The 27,507-nt window shown below is 41.7% G+C and overlaps 1 protein-coding gene across 3 annotated transcripts in view; it reads left to right on the forward strand.

Annotated features, from left to right (window-relative positions):
- The window catches only part of LSAMP (limbic system associated membrane protein), a 655,299-nt gene that overhangs the window by 597,283 nt on the left and 30,509 nt on the right, over positions 1 to 27,507 (forward strand). For 2 of the 3 annotated variants that reach the window (XM_004278509.3, XM_033403269.2), the window contains exons 4-7: positions 7,730 to 7,864; positions 16,928 to 17,048; positions 17,761 to 17,909; positions 25,488 to 25,523. In XM_004278509.3, the coding sequence (XP_004278557.1) occupies positions 7,730 to 7,864; positions 16,928 to 17,048; positions 17,761 to 17,909; positions 25,488 to 25,523 (441 nt within the window). The remainder of the gene's footprint in view (positions 1 to 7,729; positions 7,865 to 16,927; positions 17,049 to 17,760; positions 17,910 to 25,487; positions 25,524 to 27,507) is intronic. The other variant, XM_004278510.4, reaches the window with a different exon arrangement.

Raw genomic sequence — 27,507 nt, forward strand, 5'->3', positions numbered from 1 at the left:
TTAGTTTCTGCTCTTCAGCAAAGTGATTCAGTTATATATATATATATATATATATATATATATATATTTTACATTCTTTTCCACTATGGTTTATCACAGGATATTGAATATAGTTTCCTGAGCTCTACAGTAGGACCTTGTTGTTTATCCATTCTACATATAACAGTTTGCATCTGCTAATGCCAAACTCCCAGTCTATCGCTCCCCTCCTCTCCCTCCCCCTTGGCAACCGCAGGTCTGTTCTCTGTGTCTGTAAGTCTGTTAAGCCATTTTCTTTTCTGGCCTACCCCAATCCCTATCCCCTATTTTTCTCTCCGTTACTTGTTTACTGACTCTAAGCAAGAACAGGTCTCTAAACTGGATCGAAAGGTTCTTTCAGCAGTGAGGCTAGCTGAAGAAGTGAGGCTGAGATTTGGGGGGGAGCCCCACTAAGGTCACTGCAACATCAGGCCTGGGATGAAAGGACAGAGGGCCAGATGGGGTCATCACCTGCTTTCTTTTAATTACCTTTCAAAGGCTTCTCGGCAGCCACAAAATTATGCCCAGCAATCCTTGCACAGTGCAATTACCCTGCTGAGTTTAACACATTCACTTACAAAATGCCAATTGATTTATGTGACTCTTGAAAACAGCAACTGCTGCTCTCATCTCTCTTGATATTTAATCCTCAGCCATGGCAGAATCGCTAATGATAGGTCATGGAAGACCCCTACAGTTCTGATGACAATGGTGGAAGATCTTGTTTGTTGCTGCCTCTGACCAGCAACTCTAATCTCTGCCTCACCCCCTTCTTGGGAAATAGTCTAGAAAACAATCAACACCTGCAGGAATTTTTATATCTGTTTTATTCCAAAGGAGTCTACTAGGTATTTTGGGGGTTTTTTGTCCAGTTTTACCTCTTTGCTTCTTTTTCCCCTCATCCCAGAATAATAAAAAAGAAGACAGTGAGGGCTTCCCTGGTGGCACAGTGGTTGAGAGTCCACCTGCCGATGCAGGGGACACGGGTTCGTGCCCTGGTCCGGAAAGATCCCACATGCCGTGGAGCGGCTGGGCCCGTGAGCCATGGCCACTGAGCCTGCGCGTCCGGAGCCTGTGCTCCGCAACGGGAGAGGCCACAACAGTGAGACGCCCGCGTACCGCAAAAAAAAAAAAAAAAAAAAAAAAAAAGGAGAAGACAGTGATTCCTTGCTTTATGACATGTTGCTACATCATACAAATGTTCTATAGTCCCTACTATGGTGGCTTGAATTACTACCAATGTATATATTCCATGTTTAATCTACATTTAGCCCTAGTCTTTTGGCAGCTCCATATTTTTGAGTGCCTATGAAATGCACTCCCCGGGATATTTCAACCTGATACCAACCATGTCAAGAATGAAACTCATTATCTTCACTCCAAAATAAGCACTCTATCCTGATTTTCCGAATGGTACAAACTGCATTCAAACCCAGGAAGTCACTAGCTTTCAACATACATGCTGTATTTAGGATACATTTCTTTATACCCAAAAAAACTCAGGTGGACTACAAGAGACCCCAGGGTAAGTGAGGGTCCAAGGTTGTGCACACATTCCCTTCTCCTGCCCTCATAGACATTGCCACTCTTTCCCACTGAGCCTAGACTCTACCTCAGCATCCTTCTCAATGTCATGCTCCAGGTAGCCACTGCCAATGAGCCAGGGTTGATGATGACTATTTGACAACCTTGAAGAGCCATCTCCACTTTCACAGCATTTCACAGGGCAGCTTATTACAATACATGTTGGGACTCAGTGCCAAGAAACTCGCACCAAGAGTAAGTGGTGTTGATATACAAAGGACTTTAAACAAATAAAATTTCCATGGAATTCCATGCTTACACACCCTGTTTTCTCAAGAAAGGAAGTAAGGAAAGATGGAAGGAAGAAAGCTTAAAACAAATTTTTTAAAAAATTTTATTTATTTATTTATTTAATTTATTTTTTGGCTGCATTGGGTCTTCGTCGCTGTGCACAGGCTTTCTCTAGTTGTGGTGAGCGGGGTCTACTCTTCGTATGGTGTGCAGGCTTCTCATTGCAGTGGCTTCTCTTGTTGCAGAGCACAGGCTCTAGGCACGTGGGCTTCAGTAGTTTCAGCAAGCCGGCTCAGTAGTTGTGGCACGTGGGCTCTACAGCACAGGCTCAGTAGTTGTAGTGCATGGGCTTAGTTGCTCCACGGCATGTGGGATCTTCCTGGACCAGGGATCGAACCCAGGTCCCCCACATTAGCAGTCGGATTCTTAACCACTGCACCCCCAGGGAAGTCCCAAATTATTTTTTTAAATGTCATTTTACTCAATACCTTATGGGAGCCAGAAGGCTCCACTGTGTCTTCACTGGGATGCAGAGATACTGAACATAGCAAATCCAGAATCTTCACACCACCCCTCACACACTAGCCTATGTCCTGCTGTCGTATCATGCTGCTCATTTCTCCTGCATGGAGAAGTCTATTTCAGGCAGGATAACCAGATTGCCACACCCTTTTACAATTTGCTGGCTCTGATTCTCTCCACTTGTGTTTTTCAACTTCCTGAAATTTCACTCCTCCCAGTAAGTCTTTCCTAATATAAGTGCTTTCTACACTGTTCCTGTAGCTCCTTTGCTGTTTGTTGGCATTCATGTGCAACCATCATTTTATATTGTTTTTGGAGGGACCTCTATAAAAAAGTGAGTGAGTCTAAACTTTTAAATACCAGCTTTTTTCTCATGTATTGCTTTATTTATTTCTCTTGATGAGGAAGTTAAGTAGACAAATCTTATAAAAGCTGAAGGCTACCTTTTTTACTTTATGTATAACTGAGCTACACTGATTTGGAAATTCCCCAAGTGTCCCATTCTCAACCTCACATGTATATTCAGAAGACAGAAATAGAGCAGATTCTGAGAGCTAAGAATTCAGCTAACTAGAATCTCTAATGATAAAAATAGTCATGCCTAGTTGGGAAAATGGGCTCCAAAAGTCAACAGACCTGGTTTAAACCTGTGCTCTTCCTTAATATCATTATAAACTCAGGCAAGTTCCTTAAAGGTCCTCTCTAAACCTGGATTCCTCCTCTTAATGGTATTGTGAATTAAATAAGATAATGTCTGAGTCATTTAGCAAAGTACCTAGTGTGTGTTTATTAAGTGGTAGCTCCTTCCACCCTTCCTCCGCAAAATTTCTTGAGCACTCCAGCATCCAGCATCATGCTGTGCACTAGAGGTACGATGATGAGCAAAACCAGATGTGGTCCCTACAATGGAAGGTTAGCTGTCATCGATAGAGTTCCCCTTCAGAGACTAAACATAGGGGATCTTGATTCCAAACCTAGCATCTACAAGGGCAGAACAGTTTCTGAAAACTGACACCAAGTAGGGGATAATGGTTAAGTATGAGTACAGTAACAAAATGCCATGGCCCAGGACTGAAAAGGATGTGTGGATGGCAGCTTCCGGTTGGATGCCGAGCTCAAACTATGTCAGCTAGCTGACTTTTTTTTTTTTCTTGCGGTACGCGGGCGTCTCACTGTTGTGGCCTCTCCCGTTGCGGAGCACAGGCTCCGGACGCGCAGGCTCAGTGGCCATGGCTCACGGACCCAGCTGCTCCGCGGCATGTGGGATCTTCCCGGACCGGGGCACGAACCCGTGTCCCCTGCATCAGCAGGCGGACTCTCAACCACTGCACCACCAGGGAAGCCCCAGCTAGCTGACTTTTTGCATGTGAAAGCAAAAACACAAACCGTAATGAATTGGATCTTTCTGGATGCCAGGACGTTCTTCCTTTGGCCCATATTCATTCATAGAGCCAAAGCCAGTTGTGAATCCTTTCTGGCATTGTGCTTGCCTCTGATTTCTGGGTACTAACTACACCCTTTGGGGCTACAGAAGGCATGGGGCCAATTTGCATAATCCACACCCTGTTGTGTCTTACTATTCAAATAGGGAACATTTCTACAGCAGAGTAACCAACCCCCTCCCTTCCATGTAGGCTCAAATATCTTAATAGTCAAATGCCTCTGTCTCTAGAGAATTCTCTATTATAATCATCCTCATTGTATCACTTCTCTCAGTCTTTTCCCCCTCATTCTCTTCAATACATTGCTCTCCCCTGTGTCTCCTTATTCTCCTGTGATTGCTGCTCTGACAACTGTGTCCACTGCCTACCCCTTCCTTCTTTCAATCATGGATCATTTTCCACTCTTCACCCCTCCCTTGATGGGTGATGAGAGGTGGGGATGAGAAGCGGTTTCCACTTTTGGACAGAAAAGTTGTCAAACACTAAAGGGTCTCTCAGGTGGGATATGACACCGAGAAACAAAAACTTCAAAGGATCTAGAGAGAGACATGGCTGGAAATATAAAAAGTACCTCATCACAAGTATTTTTTCTAGATTTCTTGTGTTTCTTTCTCTCTTCCTTTTTTTAGCATGTCTGTACAGAACGTGATGTGCAAAAAAAGTAGGGAAAGCAAAAACGGGAACAGGTGAGTATGTCCGTAGGCTAAAAAAAAAAAAAAAGAACGAAAACATGAAATGTACTGTAAGAACAGAAACATGTTACAGTACTTGAAGTTAGCATAGGAAACTTCAAATGGCATCATTGATTTGCGATCCTTTTTTCTTTTATTTTTAGAGGTAGAAGTTCATAGCTGGCTTTTCTCACCCTCTTCACCCGTCTTTCCGACCGCAGACTCACAAACACACACATACATACATATATAGCCTACAAGACAAGTGCCACTTCTTTGCTTTTCATTCATCTGTATATGTGTTTGTATTTATAGCCAATGTGTTTACAGTCACTTATAAAATATTCAAATTTAGGTGAGTAAAGGGAATGTCAACCCTGTTTAAAACCCATGCTCCCTTCTGTAAAAGGATGATCTACAAAGACATTATAAGACTCTTCTCAGAATAGTGGAGAAAAAATGCTTCATCTATATCCTAATATATAAGAATCCTTGGATTCGACTTTAAAGTCATAAAACACTCAAATTTAACAGGTTTTCTAAATTACATTTCCTGGATCTCAGATAAAGGAAAAGAAAGACAGATATCATAATGATTATTAGGATAGCAGTCTTTTTTTTCTTTTTTTTTTAATTCCAAATAGGGTGTTGGATGTCATACCCTGGAGAATTTTCAAGAATAAGCCTGCTGTGTTTAGTGAGCAAATATTTGGGTGTTAGTGAATTGACATGTTGTTTCCTAAAAGTTAGAGTGAATGGTTATATGTAAATAAATAGCTGTTTGTATGTATGCGTGTGGTTGGGGGAAGGAGGCAGCAGTGGGAGAGAGAGAGAGAGGAGGAAGAAGGAGAGAATGGGAGAAAGAGAGAGAGAGACACAAAGGAAAGGTATTTAATTTCAAATGGCTGCTTGCTTCCAGATGCCTCGTTAACCTATGAAATCTAAATAAATCAACATCTTGGATGTGAACTCCACAGATTTCACCAAAGCACGGTCCTCTGAAGGCACTGTACTCAGAAGGTGGCACCTGGCATACTTTAATTGGCGTTATTCCTGGCTGATTTGCCTCTACATCAGGGAACACAGAAGAGAACACTTTCCTCTTGCCACTAGCTCGAGGCCCTTCTTTCTGACTTATGAAGAAATATTAAAAGAACTAATATGTAGAACTTGAGTAAACAGTGGCTAAGAGGCGATATGTTAATTATGTGAAGAGTTTGAAACGTGCATACACTTAGGAGGATGAGAAATTATTTAGCCTGGTAGCTGAATATTGCCAGGAGACACAAAAGCACAGTAAGCAAAGGGAGATTTAAACTAAACACTAGATCCCAGAACAAATATAACACTCGGCGACGTGAGCAAGCTTGTGGAAACAGGTTGAGATATTTAAAATACCAAAATATTGAAATTTGCATTTCAGGTAAACATTTAAATAAGGGCACAAAATAATAGATAGGAACAAGAGAAGGGCCCACGTTAGCCATATGGCTTTATGCCACCAGAGAATTTACCAACAGGTTGAATGTCAGATTCTGGCCTAAAAGTCTTCTCTTGAGAGAGTATAGGGAGATGGTGACAGGACCCCTGGGTTGAGAACAGCTAGTCAGAGAGAACTGAAAGAATGGCAAACAGGTGCCCTGATGTGGACAGATAAATGGGAGCCAAGGGAGAGGAACAAGAGGACCTGAATGCATTTTAAAATTCTGCGACTCAGGGGCTTCCCTGGTGGCGCAGTGGTTGGGCGTCCACCTGCCGATGGAGGGGACAGGGGTTCGTGCCCCGGTCCGGGAAGATCCCACATGCCGCGGAACGGCTGGGCCCGTGAGCCATGGCCGCTGAGCCTGCGCGTCCGGAGCCTGTGCTCCGCAACGGGAGAGGCCACAACAGTAAGAGGCCCACATACAACACACACACAAAAAAAGAGGCCCTAGGTTCTATTGGGAACCTAGTTAACAGACTGAGCTGACATATTTAGGCAGTGAATTTGTCTCTGTGCTGGCTGGCTGTTATGTTGATTTGGCCATCAGGCAATTTCCAGAAAAGGAAAACAGCTTGTGGCATGCGAACAGAGCTATTAATTGGTACCATTTAGTGTAGGATGACCAGGAGCAAGTTTTCTTCATGGTGGCAGGACTGTGTTATTTAGCACCCTTCCAGCTGCTCTGTCCTAACCCCACAGCAGTGGGGTTTGTAACTTGAGGGTGAGGGAAGTTGAATTTAGCTGATGTCTATAGGCCTTTCTGGCCAAGCTCTTCCCTGCTCAGTCCCCTTTCCTCTTCACTTTCTCTTTCACCTTTTTCTCCCCCTGACTCTCCACCTCCATGCCTCCATTTCCTCTCTCTCTCTCTCTCTCTCTCTCCAGAAATAAAGTCTTTTAATCAGGGGAATTAAACAAGCCTGCCTATCTTGACATTTCTTTATGAAAATGGAGACATTTTTGTGCAACTTTCTAAAAAGGGCCTCCAGACCCCTAATCCCAAGTGGTTAAACCAATCATATTTAGCCCCCTAGCCCTCCCACGTGACAAAATGCACCATCAGCAACACAATCTCTTGGATCTGGTCCAAGGCCTGAAAGTCTCATTGGTGATGTAGTTTGACACTGAACAAGGAAACCATAACTATAAGACAGGGTTTCGAACATGACCTTCGTGAAGAGAACTCCACATAATCTGGGGGAGAAGAGTGACAGTTTCTCGAAGGGAAGCCACGTGTCCTAATAACAACTTTAGTTGAAAGAGTGCTTTGAAGCATGGTCTAATCGATGATTCAGCACTTCAATGGGTGCCCTTCTGACCCCTCTACAACTTGCATGCCCCTCGCCGCGACTCCCACTTTGCTCTAAACCTTTAGCCAGTGACGGATGAGCATGATGTATAAACACTCCAGCTTCTTGATTCTTGGTCAGCACAACTTTGAAGTGGGACCTGTGCTGTGCCCAGAGCTCCCTGAGGGATTGAGCTGAGTTGCCATCTGTGGGATGAGACCTGGTGTTGCACCCCAGCTTGGCTCCTTTGTCTGCCAGATCCCATTTTCCCACTCCCCTACCAGTTTTTCCTGAGAACATTTCCTTCCTTAATCATCTTCAAATGACTTCTTGTCTTGGAGTCTGCTTCTATAGAACCTGACCTCAGACAAAGAACATTGTCAAATTATTGAAAAGCCATGTGGTTCTATTGCTTCTCAAAAGAAAAAAAGAGGTGATCTCCTGCATATTTTAAACTTAAAAAAAAAAATCATGCAAACCTCTGTTTTACAGGAAGAGAATTTGAAGGAGAAGAAGAATATCTGGAGATCCTCGGCATCACCAGGGAGCAGTCAGGCAAATACGAGTGCAAAGCTGCCAATGAGGTCTCCTCGGCGGATGTCAAACAAGTCAAGGTCACTGTGAACTGTGAGTATGGCAGGAGCCAGCAGGTGCCACGTGCCCAGGGCCCACCTCCACCTCCAGTGAGCTCTAAAGAGCCTATATCAAAAGAACATTGCATTTCAAGCAGATGCTCCTCTAGTCAGGGACGCACATTTGTACACTGGACATATCCAAGGGCAGGACTTGGCCCTTGAATTTGATACATCAACGGTACCAACTCTAAATATAACCTATAATGCATTTAACAGTACGCTCTGTCTTTTACTTAGACTACAGAATTAAGAAAACATGATCAGACCGCACTAGCACTTTAGGCCATCACTCTTCTAGTCTTTGTGGAGACCAAGGTCATACCACTTTGGAAAAAAACAACAACTCATAACTGCTTTAACTGGAATTTCCACCTTAATGTATTGTTTGTCAGAAGAGAATAATTCAAGACCATATTTTATCCTCCGCTATTGAACTAATTGGCCTTGGGAACAAATTTAAGCCACTGTGGTCAGATACCATGCGTCCCCGGTGGCTACGAGGGATACCTGTTGAGTTAATATTGGTTATCTATTTGTCCCAAAGTATGGGCATTAGAAAGGAAGATTTCACTAAGATACATCGGTAAGTGGGCAAACTTTGAACTTCTCAGATGAAAGGATCCTTAGATGTAGTTCAAAAGGATGGGGGGCGGGGGTGGATCCATGTGATGTGTCACCCAGCAAAGGAATAAAGAGAATTCATTTACCTGGTTCAGTGAGGAGTGACTGTCCACATCATTCAGATTCAAGTTCCAGATCACATCATTGTGGCTAGTGACAGGGATAAAAGGATGTCCTGACAGTTCTTCCTTCCTGTGTGTTTAACACAAATACACACACAAATACACACTCCACACATATACATATACTCACGTGTGCACATATAACATACATACACACATGCACAAAGGTGCACAGACACACATGCACATACATCTTAACCCATGTTTGAAAATATGCTTTGGATGGTTGTAAGTTACTTTCCATTATTTTAAGCCTTCCATGTAGTTAAACTGTGTGCCAGTGATACTGTATAAAGTCCCTAGCAAGGTAGATATAATTGACTCCATTTTAAAGTTTGAAACACTAGAGCCCTAGGAGGTATAATTGCCTTTCCAAAATGACACAGAAAGCAAGAGTAAGAAAAGGGATGCAGACTCCAGCCTGTTTGAGTCTAAAGCCCATGCTCTCAGGAGAAAGAGAAAGAGAAGTTTTCGATTCTTCGTACCTACTATGTGCAGCACTGATTAAGGGATTTACATTTGTCATTTAATCCTCACAGTAAATTCATGAGATCATCTTTAGTCTGACTTTAAAAATTTGGAAACTGAGGTGCAAAGAGCTGAGGAAACTTGTCTTAAGTGACCTGGTCAATGCTGGACTGCACTATTTCCTGTGGTCTTGCTCCAGCCTGGCAGCCTTCTGAAACAGAAAGCGAAATCCCCTTCACACCCGACCTAGAAGAATCTAACAGATAGGATTCTGCTGTAGCATTTATGGCACTCATTTCCAAGAACAAGGGGATGCATTTGATGAGATCCGAAGTGCTTTTATCCTGAAGTGCGATTTTTTAAGTAATAGAGTTTTGAAATGCCAGTATTACTATTCTTTTCCAGTTCTGGGTGTGTTTCAAAGATACGTTAATGATCCCAGTGTTATAAAATGCTTTAGGACCTTTTTTTCACATGAAAGGCAATTTCCCTCGGTGTTTATATAAGTTTATAATTAGGTTAGTTAGCTTTTTTTTATGTACACACAGCCATGCCATCATCTACCACCTCTTCTCTGACTTCCGGAGTTAAGATTTTATTTTCTCTTAATCGACCTTCATCTTCATTAGATTTCTGAAAGTCCAATCATGGAGTACATAGAAAATATTTATGCTTCCATTGTGTGAGACGTCAAAGCGGTCCGCATTGCAGATGGTTCCGAAGATCAAAGCCAGCCGCCTGGGTCCTATTATTATTAGCACAATTATTCTGACATTGCTCCTTCTTGACTGTCCCCAAAGTGTAACTTAGAACAGAAGAAACTACTGATAATTTTCAAGAAAAGCCTTTTATAAAAATGTGAGCTTTTCCTCGCGATGAGTGAACCACAGAAGAATATGGACAGAGACTCAAGATTCTAAAATGACGTCATAACAAATTACATAGAAAACTCTAATGAGCTTAGTCAGACAGTCTGTCCTAACCAGCAGCATCTAGCACATACCTGACCTTGTAAAAATTGCTCAGTAAATGTTTACTGAATGAAGAGGTGAAAGACTAACAGATAAACTCTGCTCTTGTAACATTTCTCCAAACTTTGCAAATTGATGTATGCCACAAATCAGGACGCATGTTCTAAATCAATGCCCTTTGGAATCACCTTTTTATCAACACTTCATAAGCTCTGTTTCTATTATATTAAAACAACTAGCCATTGCACCTGTTGTCCTATTCAAACAATTCACCCTACTTAAATGTAGTTGTATCAAGTAGATGTAGTCTCCAAGATTAAATTATAGAACCAGGTCTGGCCAGCAAAGCTCATGCAAACTGAGAAATTTCCAGTTTGTCACTTCATATAAGCCTGCCTACTATGAAAATGCCCCATTATTTAAGTTGATTCCTCTTCCTTTTCAAGACACAAGGTTTGGAATTAGGTCAGGGGATCAGGATGGCTAAGATAATTAATGGCTGAATAGATTATCATAATGAACAGATCCACAATACCACTAAAAAAAAAAAAAAAAAAATCCCAGTGCTGGTTATTTTCTCCTGCTAGCATCTCATTGACTCATTTACTCATTTGCTGACAGATATTTGTCCCAGGGCACTGAGAAGCTAGAGCAGTAAACAAGAGAGACAGAACAGTTCTTCCTGTTTAGCTTGCAAGCTGGATTCTACAGTCCCTCCTTTTTATTTCTCTTGGGTAATCCTTCTCCACAGTTGGTCTACAGTACTGTGCATAACCATTTGACATGAAAAATCTATTTTCTAAGTGGTAGGATGTCCTGGAGCTTACAGAAGCTAAATTATTGACCCGAAATCTCCTCAACTAAATAAGCTTAGTAAAATTTTGTACAATAGGCAGGACTTCTGTTTTCTTGTATCTTACAGGATAGTTGCTAATTTCTTCCAGATTCCAGCCCTAGGGACAAGTTTCCTTTCATTTACAGGTCCTAGGTGTAATCCCTCAATATCAGTTCTCACCGTGCATTAAAAGTAGCTACTTCTGGGTTTTTCTCATTCTAGTGCCCAGTATCCCAAGCATAATGTCTAGTGCATAGTAAGTGTTCAGTTAGTGAGGACTTAATTTTATTTGGACTCTTCTTATACTGGACACTTTTCCTATTCCTGGAGAAATTCTCCTCAAAAGCTGCCCCCAGCTCTCAAGCCTGCCCCCAAACCCCACTGACCAGCTAATATTTCTGCCTTCAGCTTTCCCACAGCTCTCTCTCCAACTAGGTTCACATTGTCACGCTTTATTACTTGTTTTCCTCTTCTCATCTCCCTTTCAGCTCAGCTCTGCCTCCACTCTGGTGTCCAGAGCTAACCAACCCAACATATATGCTGGGGGACATGGGACTCTGGCATTTCTAAAGCTTGCCCTTACATTTGAGAGCCATTTATTTAGAGGAAGCAGAGGTTACCTACCATAGATTCCACAGTTGGGACTGGAGACATCTGTCGTCTCCAGATAATATTACTGTATCTTAACTGGACTTTTCAGTACTTTGATTCCAAAATCACCTTGAGGAAAATAATGGCTCAATATGGAACCATACTGGCTACGTTCTCTAACTATTCATGACTACACCTCTCCATTCTCCATGCCAACCTTTAGTTTACTCTTACATCTTTATTGATGATATCAGTAAAGACACATGCTAATGTTTATGAATCTATTATGGGATCATCAGAGGAACTATTCAATAAGAATCCAGAGTACTGCGATTTGCTACTATAACTTTGCAATGTGTACAAGAACCATCATTTTCTGAGTATCTCCAGAGTACCAAGACTCTATTAGAAATTTTGTATGATTCACCATAATCATCACACCAACAGTGGCCAACCAAGGAAAGAGGCATATGGGGCCCAGCCTGCCCCAGTAGGAGTATTTACTTTATCACTAACATCGTTTGGTATGTTTGGTTTAGTATTGCTGGTACATGGTGATTTTTTTTTAAAAGACAACTTTTAGTTAGGTTTATTATTGTTTTTAAATTCTCTGGATACAGTGCCTTTCTTATTGCCTGTGTTCTCTGCCTCCACCCCGTCGGTCCACCATCACACACTAACCCAGGAGATAATCAAATCATCTCCGTGCAGAGGACAAAAACAAAGCTCAGAGAATGTAAGCATTCTCTGCCACAAAATCAAAGAACCTGTGAGTGGGAGAGTTGAAACTCTGTCCAGGTCTAATCCCAAAGCCCTCTTTCCTTCCAGGATACCATGTGAGTAATAGTAATAAAAATAATAAATGTAATCACTTCAGGTGTTAAATGTGCTCTGATATATGAGATTTCATTTGATCTTTATATCAAACCCGTGAGACAGGTAGGCAAGGCCTTATCACCTACATTCAAAGGTGAGGGACTCCAAGAAGTTAACATGTCACCTTCAAGAGGTGACAACGTAAGTGGCACAGGCAAAAATTGAGCCCACATCTCCTGATTTCTAATATGCGTTCATGTCCACTATGCCAGTGCACGTTGTGCCATCTTGGGTACCTTTTAATACCAGAAATACGTAACATTTGCCTTTTAAACTACCAGCATACTCCCCTAAACGTTGTTTTCCCTTATTAGGAATTAATTTCTCTCTAAAGGAACTCACTCAAATGGAAACACAGGGAGATTCAGAGCATGGGCTTCAGAACATGGGTTCCAATATAGACTCTGTCAAATGCTGGCTATGTGAATTTGCACAATTTACTAACCCTCTGCAAATCTGTCTTCTCATTCATAATATGGGGTTAATAATCCTTGTTTCCTAGGGTTACTGTTTGGATGAAAAGAATAAATAAAGCCTAGTAGAGTGCTGACACATGGTAAATGTCTATATATTGAATCTTTTATTAAGAATATTTTCCTTTATACTATTATTCCAAACATTAGGAAGATTAAATGAATGATATTCTGTTTGCTAGGCCACTGTCATTGTTATCCTATTCATTCTAATTGAAAGAGTCTTATTATTGGTGATATAAGAAGAAAGCCCTTAATATTTTCAGAACCCAGAATTTTGAAGTAATAAGAACTGGAAGAGTCCTCTGACAATTGTAAGCTATTGCAAAGTCACGTAAAGAATAACAATGGACCTCTGTATAGCATTTTTATTAAGCCACATTTTAATTATAACCATATTCTGAGCAAGGACATCTATTATTTTAACTCTACTAGGCATGCCACAATACGATTTATAATAACTTTTCTTAGCCTCACCTATGCAGAATTCATTACAAATGAATTTTGAAATGTTCATTCCAATAAGCTGTGGGACAGACCTGCACCACTGTGTCATTTGAGAAATACTGGAAATAATGAACGCTTCATACATTTATCATTGTCTGTGACTATACCTTGGTACGAGAAACTTCCCAGATTTTCAAGGAAAGGAGCAAGTGTTTGGTCTTTGTAATTGACCAGTGTCAGTCTGCCCCAAGATCAATGCATTTGAAAGTGTTCAACCCTAGCTCACTGTCATCCTTCCCATGCTGTCATCTCTGAGGTGCTAATAAATAGTACTACTCAGTTATTCAGGTTCTGAACAAAATGAGAAATAAGTAAAGGAGACATACACGAGGCCCAGTTGCCCCCATTGTTAGAGATCAAGATGGTTAGAGGTAGCAGCTTAGTGTGGCCAACCTACCTTCCCAATCATGGCAGCCCTGGACGGAGACAGGCCTGCCCACATGAGAGCAGGAAGGAAAGAGCCCACGTAAGACATCAGTGTGGAGAAGCAGAGGAGAACCTCTGCTCCCTGACAGAAGTTTGGTCCCAGCAGGAAGAAAGGGGAGAGGTGGAGCAAACAAACCGAGTTTGCTCTTCCCTAATTTTTCAGTTAGAAAAATCACCCCCTGGGTTCCAGAGCAAGGAGGTTTAATAAATAAGCTCCCACCACATAGAAGGAAGCATCTAGGGTGAGGAAGAACTCACCCATAAAACTGTACAGCTGGGACTTGTGTTCCTGGTCCCATGGCGGAAGGGCTAGAAGACCGCCACCATGGATTATTATGTTGAAGTGCCCCAACTATGAGCCCCAGAGGTAGAGGTGATGGAAAATGTGGAGTCTGGGCCAGATTGGACCTGGTTTAGAAAAGTGGTGGTTATCATTAAGGATTTGTCAGTCCTAAGCATGCGGCTCCAGAAACTCACAAACACTGTTTAAAATTCATTTTACAAATTGAACAAACCAATTGAATCACAAGCAAGATCGTCACTCTGGCCAATGTGCTACAGATGGTAGAGTCATTGGCAGTTTAAGAGCCTAGCCTAATACGGTGAAGAGGTGAAGACGGGAAACGAACATTTATTCAGTGGATGGCATCACTTAGATGCCCACGCTGGAAACATGGGTGTGATCCTTGACACTCCTCCTTCTTTCCCTCACTGTTCACATCTAATCTTGTCGATTCTGAGGCTCATATCTCTCAATCTCAAATCTGTTCATTCCCTTCCAGCCCCTTTATCAAAGACCTAGTGCAGGCTATCTCTGGGTTCCTTCAGCAGTCTCCAAATGGACCTCCCTGACTCTGGTTCCAGCATTTTATAGATGAGGAAATTGAGACACTGTGACTCTAGACGAAGTACTGAGCTCTCTAATGATGAATGATAGTGAAGGACATAGACTGGATTTGAGCTTAGGTCTATCAAACTTTAAATCCAAGTTCTTAACCTCTACTCCATACCCCATCTCTATACAAATAGCTCCCCCATCCACACCACTACCACTAATCATTGCATTAACCATTGAACTAATGTGCTCTAATGATCTATATAACCAATCATAGAATGAAAGGATTTAAAATGGAAACTTGGTGATCATTTTAAGCTAACTTCTTCTTTTAAAGGATGAGAAAGAAAAAGCTCAAACTGGTACAGACACTTGTCCAGGCCACAATTCTGGTTAATAGTCAAAATCAGACCTATGGTGTGCTGTTTCTGACTTCTAGTCCTGACTCCCAACCCATGTATTAGATAAATGAGTTACAATTTTGAATTTAGCAATTTAAGGGTTAAGGGCTAAAGGAGTTATGGGTATAAAAATACACTTGGGTCCTAATGCTACCAACTGCCCATTTGTGAAGAATGGGCCATTTTGACTAGAATTGGTTTGGTGTGGGGTTTTTTTGCGGGGGGTGGCCACGCCGTGAGGCATGCGGGATCTTACTTCCCTGACCAGGGAATGAACCCGTGCCCCCTGCAGTGGAAGCACAGAGTCTTACCCACTGGACTGCCAGGGAAGTCCCCTAGAATTGGTATTTTTTAAGTTGGAAGGGATGCTATATAGATCGTTAATGTGTGGTGCCTTCATTTTATAGATAATAAAACCAAGGCTCAGAAAGATAAAGTGTGTGATGGGAAGTCCACACAACCAAACAGAAACTAAACTCCAGCGCTCCTAGTTTCCAGTCGAGGGTTCTTTCCACTCATCTTGTTGCCTTTTTCCATCTAAACAAAAATGAGCAGCTAAGTCTAAAGCAAAACAGCCACCCACTCTGGCTCATGTTTACACACGGGCTGGTGGTGGTATCCAAATGTACCCTAACTCCCCTTCTCTGGGACAGTGATTTAAAGATGTCCAAGCTGATGTGAAAATCAAATGGGGGAGAAAATTGCAGACGAACCTGATGACGCTTTTGTACATCCTTTGTAACTAGGAGGATCCAGGTCTTCTACAGGTAGAAAACTTGGAAAATAGCTTTTGAATATGAAGACAAAAACCCAAAAATAAGTGAGCTGAACCAGGTGCTGAAGAGCAGAGATGTCAATGAATTTCGTATATTAGAGTTCACTTCACTAATTTACCTAAATAAGCTTTTTCCTTTATAAAATATAAACAGATGGTTTGGGTCTATTGTGTCCATGTACACACAGCCAAGTTGCTGTTTTCTGGCAAATAACCTTTGGACAGAAGTCTTTTTCTCCTTGAGGGGCCGTAACCTGCACAGACACAGCATCATCAAGCCCAAAGCTCAAGTTTACCATCGTCGCTCAGTCCTGTGGACGTGTAAACACTTGTTCCACTTTCCATGGGATTGTTTGAAAGAATCATGGCAAATCAGAATGTGTTTCTGAGCTCATTTCAAGCCCATTACAGTTTTATAGACTCAGTCCTAAGCAGAAAAAAAATCAAGTGCACAACGACCAGAGAGAGCAGAAGACTGGTACCCCAGGAAGGTGTTTATGCACCACGATAGACTTCAACCTGCACCCTCACACATAAAAGCAAAATTGACCTGGGTCATAGCAATAAGGGAGCACAGAGGAGGGAAAAAAGTATAGCAATCATCTGACATTAGTTTGTTTTCCCGGATTGCTGCAACAATATCAGGCTAAGCCCGGCTGAGAGGACTGTGGTGCTCTATTATTTTCATCAGCTTTCTTACTGCCATCTCCAAAGGTAACAATAATAATAATGATAACGATGATGATGAAAAAGAAAAGTGCTCAAATTATACACTTAAAATCCCAAGTCCTTTAGTATTACCACTCAATTTATGAAAAGCAATAAAACTATGCAAGCATTATAACCTATGATTGGAATAACGAATGGTCTCTTGGAAGAGGGAAAAAGATATCCTAGGTTTCCTTTCCATAAAGCCCCGTTAAGTGTCCCGTTGAAGTAAACCAAGTCTACAGTTTCATGAATCTCTTATTTCTATTTAGTTTTCTAGTGATCCGTGCCATTCAGTGGATCACATAATTCTTGTACATGGAGCTTTGAGACCATTCCTGTCCTGCCTCTCTGCAATCAGATTGTCCTTCCTCATTCCTTCTTGTGTGGAAATTCTGGAGCACCATCCAAAGTTCATGTAAACTGTGTATCTGTCCTTCCTACAGATCCTCCCACTATCACGGAATCCAAGAGCAACGAAGCCACCACCGGGCGGAAAGCTTCTCTCAAATGTGAGGCCTCGGCAGTGCCTGCACCTGACTTTGAGTGGTACCGGGATGACACCAGGTATGTGCCAAACCTGCTGCACCTCCACTGCTCCGCCAGGTCTCCCCTGCTCAACAAGGGAAACCAGAAGCCCTAATGACAAAGCCAAGTCCGGCTGTAATTAGGTAGGCCTATCCGATTAGACTCTTTATTTTCCAAGGTTTTTTACCAAGCGCTTTGGGGCTGTAGCTCTTTTTGTTGTTGTTCTGCGGTACGCGGGCCTTTCACTGGTGTGGCCTCTCCTGTTGCGGAGCACAGGCTCCGGACGCGCAGGCTCAGCGGCCATGGCTCACGGGCCCAGCTGCTCCGCGGCATCGTGGGATCCTCCCGGACCGGGGCGCGAACCCGTGTCCTCTGCATCGGCAGGCGGACTCTCAACCACTGCCAACAGGGAAGCCCCGGGGCTGTAGCTCTTAAACTGAACCCCAAAGCACTCAGGTTATGTACATAGGGTGAGGCAGGTGGTTCAGGGGTAGTGTCCACCTGCGTGTCTTTCTCTCCTAGAGCAGAAACCAAAGCCTGATGAAACTCATCCATTCCCGAGTCTTCTCCATCAATGGACTTTGATTCTGATACTATGGGATTGCATGATTAAAATGAGGAATTGAGCAGTAGCAACAAGCTCTACCTACTTCCTTTCTCTCCTTTTTCGCCAATATAATGATGAAAAAGAAATTACTATACCAAGTCTTCATCAGTGTTTCTCTTTACTCTTCTGTCTTTGAACCCTTAGGATAAACAATGCCAATGGCCTTGAGATTAAGAGCACGGAGGGCCAGTCCTCCCTGACGGTGACCAACGTCACTGAAGAGCACTATGGCAACTACACCTGCGTGGCTGCCAACAATCTGGGGGTCACCAACGCCAGCCTCGTACTTTTCAGTAAGTATGCCAAAGCAGGGAGCTGCCTGGGAGACCAAGTCGATGGAGTTCTCCTGTGGAAAACTCGAAAATCATTCCCATATCTTTTAAAGGTAAACTTAAACAAAAATCAGTGTATAGCCACTGAAACAAAAACACAGGTTCACAATCCCTCTGCGTAAAATGAGATTTACAAGTGAATACCTCTCCTCTCTATTCCCTGGTGTACTTTTGATAACTGCCTTGTTTTTTTGTTTGTTTTCTTAGTTTAGTTGTTTTTTTTTCTTTTTTTCCTGGTTGATTAAACTGTAAGAATATTCAGAGAACAAACATCTCTTTGGGGATGGTCTCTTTAAGGAGCAGAGATGGTGTAAGATCATGGAAAGTGGATGACACTTAAAAAATGGCAGTGATGGGAGTGATTGAGGGAGAAATATTCAGTGAGGATGGATAAGGTGCTGGGAGAAGGGAGAGGCTGTAAAAAGAAAGTGTATTTTTAACAACACAAGAGGAAGAGTAGAATGAATGATTAAAACATAATCTAAAATCTAAGGGAGGGAAAACGTTGCAGAAAGGTTTCCATATGACAGCGGGAAACATTACTTGTCTGATATATTTTTGGAAGAGAGATGGGATGGTGAGAGAGAGGACCAAAGCTGCTTCTGCTGGAGACCAAAGAAGGTCCTCAAGGCAGACTAAGGAAGGACAAGTGATTTTAAGTTATTGGTATTAATAAGAAAGCCCACCTTAGAGCCTTTCCCTTGAGCGGCATGTTGTAGTCAGATACCTGACCCCCTGCCTTGTTGGTCCGGCAGCTATGAGCACAGAGTCAAATGCCTCCTGAGAAACAGAAGTACGATGGGTGAGATCAGGGGAAATGATGACACTTAGAATAGGAAAATGTTTATCAGAATAAGTAAAACAAACAAAAGTGATAGCATGTGCTGGGCTAGACAGTTCATTTGGACTAAAAGAGAAAGTCCAACAAATTTATTATTTTGAAATAATAAGCCACTAGGAATTTGTGGGTTTTTTTGTTGTTGTTGTTTTTCTGCACAGGCTGAATTGGAAAATTTAGAAATACTATGACCAGGATAAATGTCTCCATCTTGCTTTATTCAGTTTAGATGAGCCTTCAAGAGAAAAGTTTTAGGAGAAAAACCAATTTAAGTGATAGTTCCCTCAAAACGTAGTATTAAAGCCATTTTACAACTGCTCAAGATCCAATCCACTTATTTAAAAAAAACACCACAAACTATTCTAAATTCGGCCTTGAGTTTCTCATTCATAACTCCCGTTGACTTCAGTCTGTAAGTGTGATGGGATACAGCTATGCTACAAATGCTGCATCATTATGAAGTTTAAAATCCATATCCCTGTTTACTTGTCTCCAAAGACCAAACATCAGTGTTCTTTACTTAAGCTAGAGACGTCGATATCTCAAAACACTTGAGAAGATATTTATTAAGAAATGTACTTACCTGTTTCGTTCCTGACGTTAGGGATTCCATACATAGGGGGGAAAATAGCCTCAACTATGAATTTGAGATTCTGACAAATCTAAGGTGAGCTGATTAAGTAGAACAACATACACTTAACAAGAGGTTTTGTAGGGATTGGAAAAGAGAAAATGGGATAATTGGATTAGTTAGAGAAAGTGAGCAACTATAAATTTGCATGAAAGTATGCAAATTTTCTTCTCTTGTTATCCCACCCAGAAAAAGGACTGTGCTAATGATATTTTTCAAATAATAAATACAATGATACCCATAGACTGAGAGAGAGGATGGGGAAGAAGGATAGAAGGATGGAGTAGGCTCTGTGATAGCCTATTTTTCACAGGTGTGAAAGGAAGAAAGAGACAGAGAGAGAGAGAAAGGGAGGAAGAGGGGGAAAGGAAACATTTGAGGAAGAGAGGAAGAGCATGGACTAGGTCAAAAATAATAGAGATACTGCTGGTCTGCTGGTGGTGATGAAAGGTGATCTCAAGCCCTGAAATACCATGGTCCTGTTCACAAAAGTCCACTTCAAGTACGCAACCCAGTAAGACTAAGAAATGTCAAGAATCTTAGAGAACTTCTGTTTGTAAACTAAGAATCAAGAAATTGGGCAAGTATATTATGGTCATATTGCCCTTGATGATTTCATAGAAGTTACCCTCATTATACCTCTGAGAAGAGTACAGGGCCATGATTAATGATGTGCTACCTCGGTGGGCCCTCTTCGAGGCAGCCCGCACTGGCACCAGCTCTGCACACCGCAGCAGGCAGAGGAGAGGAAGCACATGCCTCAGCGTTCGGCTTAGAATTGATTTCCCACCTGATGGGAAAGTTAGGAGGCGTAATACCTACAGAAGAATAGAATACAAAAGGTCACTGGGCTTTGAGGGGAAAAGAAGCTATTAAAATTGTCAAACATTAGTGAATCTACTGTCACCCTGTTTCTTCGACATTTTAAGGAGGAATCTCTGCTCCTTGTGTAACAGGAATGGCAATTCCACCACAACTGCCTTGCCACCATGAATTGGGTTTGGGAGATGTGGAGTTACAGCCTTCATAGCTGGATCTTTAAGAATAAGGCTCTATGGTAACCAATTTACACAGGTAAAAGGTTGGGAGGAGAGCACACACAAGGGAGAGGAAGAGAAAGAAATGAAGAAAAAGAAAGTACGTGTGTGAACAGATTGCCCATCACTTAGATTCAAAGTAGATGGGTTTATTGGGAAGAAGGAAGACACTGCTGGTGGCGGTACTTTTCCACAGAACAGGGTCAGGAGGGGAGAGATGCTTGGGAGGGGCGGCCATGGCCAGCACCCGTGACAGAGAGCATTATGTGGGCAGCGGGATGCTCTGCTGACCCAGCCGGTCCAAAGTAGACGAGCCAGCTGGTGAGCTGCTGCCAGCCAGAGGCAGCAGCAGGTAGAAACCCAGAGCCGGAGCCCCTGAAGAGTTCATGATTATCCATCTTCACTGGTGCATCAGCACATTTTCCATGTCCACCGCAGTGACGTGCTGACTTTGTACAGTGTCAGTTTGCGGTCACTGATACATCTTGTCCTCCATCACATACATACATATGCTTCTTCACTCTCTATTCAAATATTATCTTCAAAGGGGTCAAAATGGGGGCTTCCCTGGTGGCGCAGTGGTTGGGAGTCTGCCTGCCGATGCAGGGGACACGGGTTCGTGCCCCGGTCCGGGAAGATCCCACATGCCGCGGAGCGGCTGGGCCCGTGAGCCGTGGCCGCTGAGCCTGCGCGTCCGGAGCCTGTGCTCCGCAACGGGAGAAGCCACAACAGTGAGAGGCCCGCGTACCGCAAAAAAAAAAAAAAAAGTGTCAAAATAATTGAATGAGAGTGCAAGAATACCTTGTATTCATAGTCATTTTGCCTAAGCCAATGGAAGCATTCCTTTCTCATTTGTCTTGTCCTCCACACATTCTAGTATTCTGTTTATTAAGGATCCATTCCCTTAGCCTATATATCCAAGTAATGCCTTTTATATCTTTTTTCCATCCTTGGCAAAGTGTTACATTATATCATTTCTCTGTACACATTAATCCATGGTACAATGTATACAGTCAGGGATTCCGCTCCTTAGTTTTTGTAAGATGTGGGAACATGTATCACATGGCTGAAGACTTGGACTTCTGCGTTGTCAGCATGTGTAACATAACAGAGTCCGTGTATCCACACTGCTGACTGCAAGGCATCCGCAAAGGAAACCTTATCTTGTTTTATTGCTTGCACTGAGTTATTTTTAAAGCAACAGGTAGGGAGGAAGAATAAGGGAGATGATTTTAACGTCATCACTTCTTATCAAGTGAGTATGTACAAGGTACTCTGCACATGTGCCGAACACTTAACATACGTGATCTCATTTAATCATCAGGACAGCCTTATTAGGCACTCGTATTTCTCCATTATACAAAGAGGTTAAGTAACTAGTGCAACTAAGTAAGGCTGCTGGGATTTAAATTCGGGTAATTTCCTTCCAGAGTCCCGGCTGTAAACCAACACGTTATCTAGATTTGTATATGTAGGGAAAATGTTAGGACATGTATCTTTGGTAGTTTGGAGGTGAAAAGACATCTAACTTCTTTCTCCTTTTTTCACTTAATGATATTTTTCACCGACTAAATATTGTTATATTCCTTCCCACCGAGGGGCACTACTTCCACCACCTCCCACTTCCATTTCCATTAACCCTCACCAGCCTGAGTCCACTAGATTAGTGAGACCGTTGGTTCATCTTTGGCACATTGAGATTTTGAGCAGAGAGTCCAGCCTACTGCTCAGCTTTTGACCCTAGGCATGTCAAAAGAAGGCATTCGTGGTCTTCCCTGGTGGCGCAGTGGTTGAGAGTCCGCCTGCCGACGCAGGGGACGCGGGTTCGTGCCCCGGTCTGGGAAGATCCCACATGCCGTGGAGCGGCTGGGCCCGTGAGCCATGGCCGCTGAGCCTGCGCGTCCGGAGCCTGTGCTCTGCGACGGGAGAGGCCACAATAGTGAGAGGCCCACATACTGGAAAAAAAAAAAAAGAAGGCATTCGTCATGCTAAAGGACAGTCCTACTGATCAGTTACCTTCTACTTTAGAGAAATGTGTGGATCGGTAAGGTATTTTGAGGATACTGAGTACAAAAGAATAAAAATACAAAGAAATCTACACTGAGCCATACCACATCTGTGTGTAGGAGGTTTTAACATTTTCTTTTTAATTTTTTTTTTTTTGTTTGTTGTTGTTGTTTTTTTTTCGGTACGCGGGCCTCTCACTGTTGTGCCCTCTCCCATTGCGGAGCACATGCGCCGGACGCTCAGGCTCCGCGGCCATGGCTCACCGGCCCAGCCGCTCCGCGGCATGTGGCATTTTCCCGGACCAGGGCACGAACCCGTGTCCCCTGCATCGGCAGGCGGACTCTCAACCACTGCGCCACCAGGGAAGCCCTTTCAGTTTTTTTGTTTGTTTGTTTGTTTTTGTTTTTGTTTTTGTTTTCTTTTTAATTTTAAAAGATCATTGACCTGTAAACCTCTACTTGATTAAATTTTAAGAACAACCTAAGCAACCCAGCAGTGGAGAAAGCCCTTAAAATCAGGGCCTCCCTGCTTCTTCAGAAGTCATTTTAAGTGATTACCTTTGAGGCCCAGCACTTAAATATACACCACGTGATGATGCTAGTGAAGACTTGGCAAAGCCTCTTAACCAGCTGCTACTGGATGCCGTGTAATAAAGCAGTTCGAGCAGCTATTTGAACACTACCTATATGTAGTTTGAAAGCCTCCTTATGAGGGCTCTCTGTGGATACAGGAGGAAATAGATGGGCACCAGAACTAGTTTTAGATTTAAGAGTAGGCATTGAATACACCTACTTCCAGAGAGACCATTGACCATATCCAATACCCACTGGAAAATAAAAGAAAATCATATCTGAGTTAATAAATGACCTCTCTCTGTACACCCTACTCTCAACCCCAGCTTTTGTCATTTAGGTGCTTTTAATTCAGAGGGGTTTCTTTCAAAGTGTTAACTCCAGTTTAACTGTTTTTTATGGTGTCCGAGCAGAATCAGCCAATAACACCCTCCACCCCATTTAGCAGATAAGAAACCAAAGCTCAGACTTAAGATTTACCAAGAGCCACAGCAGATCGTATTGGGGTCAACCTTGCATTCCGTTCTTAAAACCTCCCAATCGATTGATAAGCTATGTTGACCTCCTCAAATACTCGCAGGAAAAAGACAGAGCACATAGCACCAAGGTTCCTGCTCTCCCCTACGTTTAAATGTTAAAAGTCGGAGATTTCTTTTTCACTTTAAGTGGTATTTACTTCACTTTACACTCTTACAGGAGCCCATAAACCCTGGCATAAACTACAAAATACAGCAAAATGATGGTGGAAGAATAAGGATAAAAAGCTAGGATGGGGAAGCATCTAAGAAATGATAAGCCAGTAGGATGAAATTAAGAGAACGAGAATAACTAATGGGGTGTGATGGGGCTAAGATGATGATAACAGGGTGGGAAATCATTGAAGAGGCAATGAGAGGGGGGTGGATGAGATGTTTAGCAATATAAATGGTCTTGTCGAAATGAGGGCAGAGTGCATTTACCCAGCTGTGAACAGTGTGATGAGAAAATATTAAGCTGAGTCATTTAAACAGTCTGAATAATAATTGTAATAAGAATAAAATAAGATAGATATAGTATAATATGGGACAGTGGTCTCCAACTGCTCTATAAATGCTGAAAGCAGTTTAGCTATTTATTTTCAAAGCTGGAAACTTAATACCAAATAACCAGTTGGAGGTTTAAAACATTTTTCTCCTTGATACTTGTGTAACTAAGACACAGTTTTTCACTGTGCTATTATTGACTTGTTCCATCTTAATGCACTTAGAAAACTTTGGCATTTAAGCCACACCTTTCATCCAAGAAAGGAAAGCTCACTCTTCAAGGAGACTGGGTTTTCTTAGTGTCCAGATGTATTGAGTGCCCAAATTCCAGGCAAAATCTACTCTTCTAAGCTTATGACACAAGATGGCAGGCAGATCAGATTTGAATGTGCACATATGCTTTTCTTTTTATGGTTTTGATTTTTGTTGATTTTCATTTATCACTGGTCTTTATCTAACCAAGCTGCTAGGAGGAATGTAGAAAAGTATTATGATTACATTACATTATAGGGTTTGGGGGTAGCAAGTAATGCATCCTATCCCTAATGCAACATTCTATCTTTCTGAAAGAGCCCCGGAGGAGGATTTAGAGTTAAACCTGGGTTTTGATGAGACAAGTAGAGGATACCTTAAAGCCTGAACTCTTTCAGCACGTTCAATTTATGGTCAGTAGCTTGGGGATGGGACTGCGAGCGACTCATAAGCTGAGACTCTAGAGTTTAAAAGAAAAGCACGTCTTACTGCTGAACAGGATGTGTCATCAAGCAAATCTGACTGGTGATCAAACTTAAGATGAGATTGTATTATCACAGGGGGGTGGGATGAAGGAAAAGACTAAAAATCAGATTTTATCATGCCAAGAAGCTTAGTGTCTTTGCATTACTCTTGCACTGATATCAGTAATGTGGAAGGAAAAATCTGAGGGAAAAATTGAATTAGTATTTACCAAAATAAATTTTCTAGATGCTTGGCTAAAGCTGATATGAACTGTAGGGCTTAAAGGGAGGAAAGGAGTCTTTAGTTACCACAGGGTCATCTGTCAAAAGTTAAAGAGCCCAGAACCAGGGCCAAGATGCATGACCTGAATTTGATCACTACTAATTTAAATACCCACAATACCAGCACCCCCCAAAATCTGTAATCTTGGTGGATTTTCCAGAGGAGGGCAGGATCCTGTTTGCAGGGTTACCACAATAAGGTGTTATCCCCTATTCTAGCTAATTTTTTTAAAGACTTTGGATGTTAAAGTTTACTAATAGCTCTCTGATAATTTAGTGTTGGCAGGAAGGACAGACAAATACTTTACAGGAGATATGATCCCATAGGCATGAAAATTCATCTGTTTTATAATTGTGAAGCTAAACATGAGTAAGATATATCTATATCTATCTATATAAATTCTCCATGATGCTTACTATTTTTTCCCCTTTAGAGCGTGTTTTACCCACAATCCCCCACCCCATTCAAGGTCAGTATGATTTTTATCGTTGTAGTTCTGTTGCTGGGTCATTCTCCATCACCTATAATGTGCAAAACACAAAAAGGGGGAAGCACCTTGACAAAATTCGCATACAAAAGGAATCATTTTTTTCTTTAAACCTTCAAAAAAAGGTCAATCGATTGCCCTCACACTAGTTGAAAGGCAGGTAACTGGTCTGTCTGTACCTGACCTAACTTCAAGTTGGTCACTAACTGAGGAGACAGTGCTAAACTCAGACAGCAATTTTTTGTTCTATTAATACATATTACAGGTAACTATGAACTCACATATTTGGAACACAGCCGGTTAAATTCTGTAGCTCACAAAAATATGAATCCTGTAACTGACCACCTTATACAATCCAAATCTGAAGTCATTTGTATTACTTGTAAAAATGAATTTATCTATTACCAAAGGTTGAACTCAGCCAGATTACAAGGACATTACCTTTTCTTAAAATCTTGGCCAATTTGGGGGCGTTTCCTTTTAAACATAACTATTTCAGAAAACACAAATAAGAAAACAAGGTAATCATTCCATATTCCTTCTCGCAGAAATTTCTACACACTCAAATTAAATTTTGCCTTCTACATCACGTTTAGCTGCAAGTGCAGTGCAGCCCCGACCTTCTAGCTTAAGGGCATTTAAAGGCAAATTGGCAAATAAAATTAAAACAATAAAAAAACCTGAAATGAAACCAACCTACCATTGAAATTAAATTCCAGAAAAAGTGATTTGCAAATAACACTCAAAGACTTGAGAAAAAATGGAAAGTAGGCCATGTGGAGCCTAGTGTGGAAAAAATAAATCCAATTAAACAAGATTGTCGTATACACTCTAAAGGAAATGTGCTCAGAATTAAAGGTAGGAAGCTGCTGTTTTATAAGTCTGAAGACGGATCATGTTTCATTAACACTTGTCCAAACTAAAAATTAGGCCAGAATTGGGTGTAGATATGGAGAGTGTCAATAATGTGATGTTTTGCATATGTATGTATTCACATATATGCAAACTTCCTTTAATTACATTAGAAATGAGAATTGCACAGTTTCAAGGATCAACTAGACAGATTAATAACAGAATTATTCTTAAATTTGAAGTAGGGACCAGACTATTTTTAGAAGAACTCTGTTGAATAAAATTCTTCCCTAAAACATTGATGAAACCTGTTTCTTATCCCAGTCACTAAAAATAAGACTGTTAAAATGTGCCTGTTTTTTAGACTTGACAAGAAACTCAGTGTTCATGGAAAGCATCCCATTTTGAATTCCTGACATGCCACAGTCATTTTAAAACATTTATCTTCTACTGTTGCTGCAGAGATTGACACCATTTTATCATGTTGCCATCTTGCAAATATCTTGATGTGACAAACATGCACATATGCGTTTGTCCCAGTGGGTAACATTTTCAAAGAGGTCATGCTCCATCCAAGATGGGCTTTGTACAGTGTCACTGTTACTCAAGGTATCCTTTGTGAGAGCAGTTCTACAGCCACAAAGTCAAATATTTTATCTGATCACTCTTTATGATATATATAACATTGAACAAAATGAAGCCAGACACTTCACAAAGGACAGCTGTTTGATATTGAAAAACAATTTGGACCAGGATGGAGCATGTGGGATTTTGTTGAGCTTGTTATTTTCCCACAAACAGAACTGTTGATTGGAGAATGACCCTAGTTTGATTTTACATTGTAGATGGACTGTTGTAGATAGCTTCCATAGATCCAGTAGTTTTAGAGAATATAGTTTATCTTACTACTAATACTTAGGGCTTCTGCTCGTAGAAATTGAAAAGCTGTTCATGGAGACTTGGGGTAGCTGGTGAGAGAGGTCGTTAAGTTTCCTGTTCCTTACAAGGACTTTTACTTTCTAGAATCAAATCTGTTTTCTTCTCTTCTTTCCAATCAAGATGGCAGCCCATGGAAAAAAATACTAACATATGGGATCCTTAACCCTTTTTATAG

This window comes from Orcinus orca, chromosome 5 (assembly GCF_937001465.1).
Source record: "Orcinus orca chromosome 5, mOrcOrc1.1, whole genome shotgun sequence".
In the NCBI taxonomy this organism is placed as follows: Eukaryota; Metazoa; Chordata; class Mammalia; order Artiodactyla; family Delphinidae; genus Orcinus; species Orcinus orca.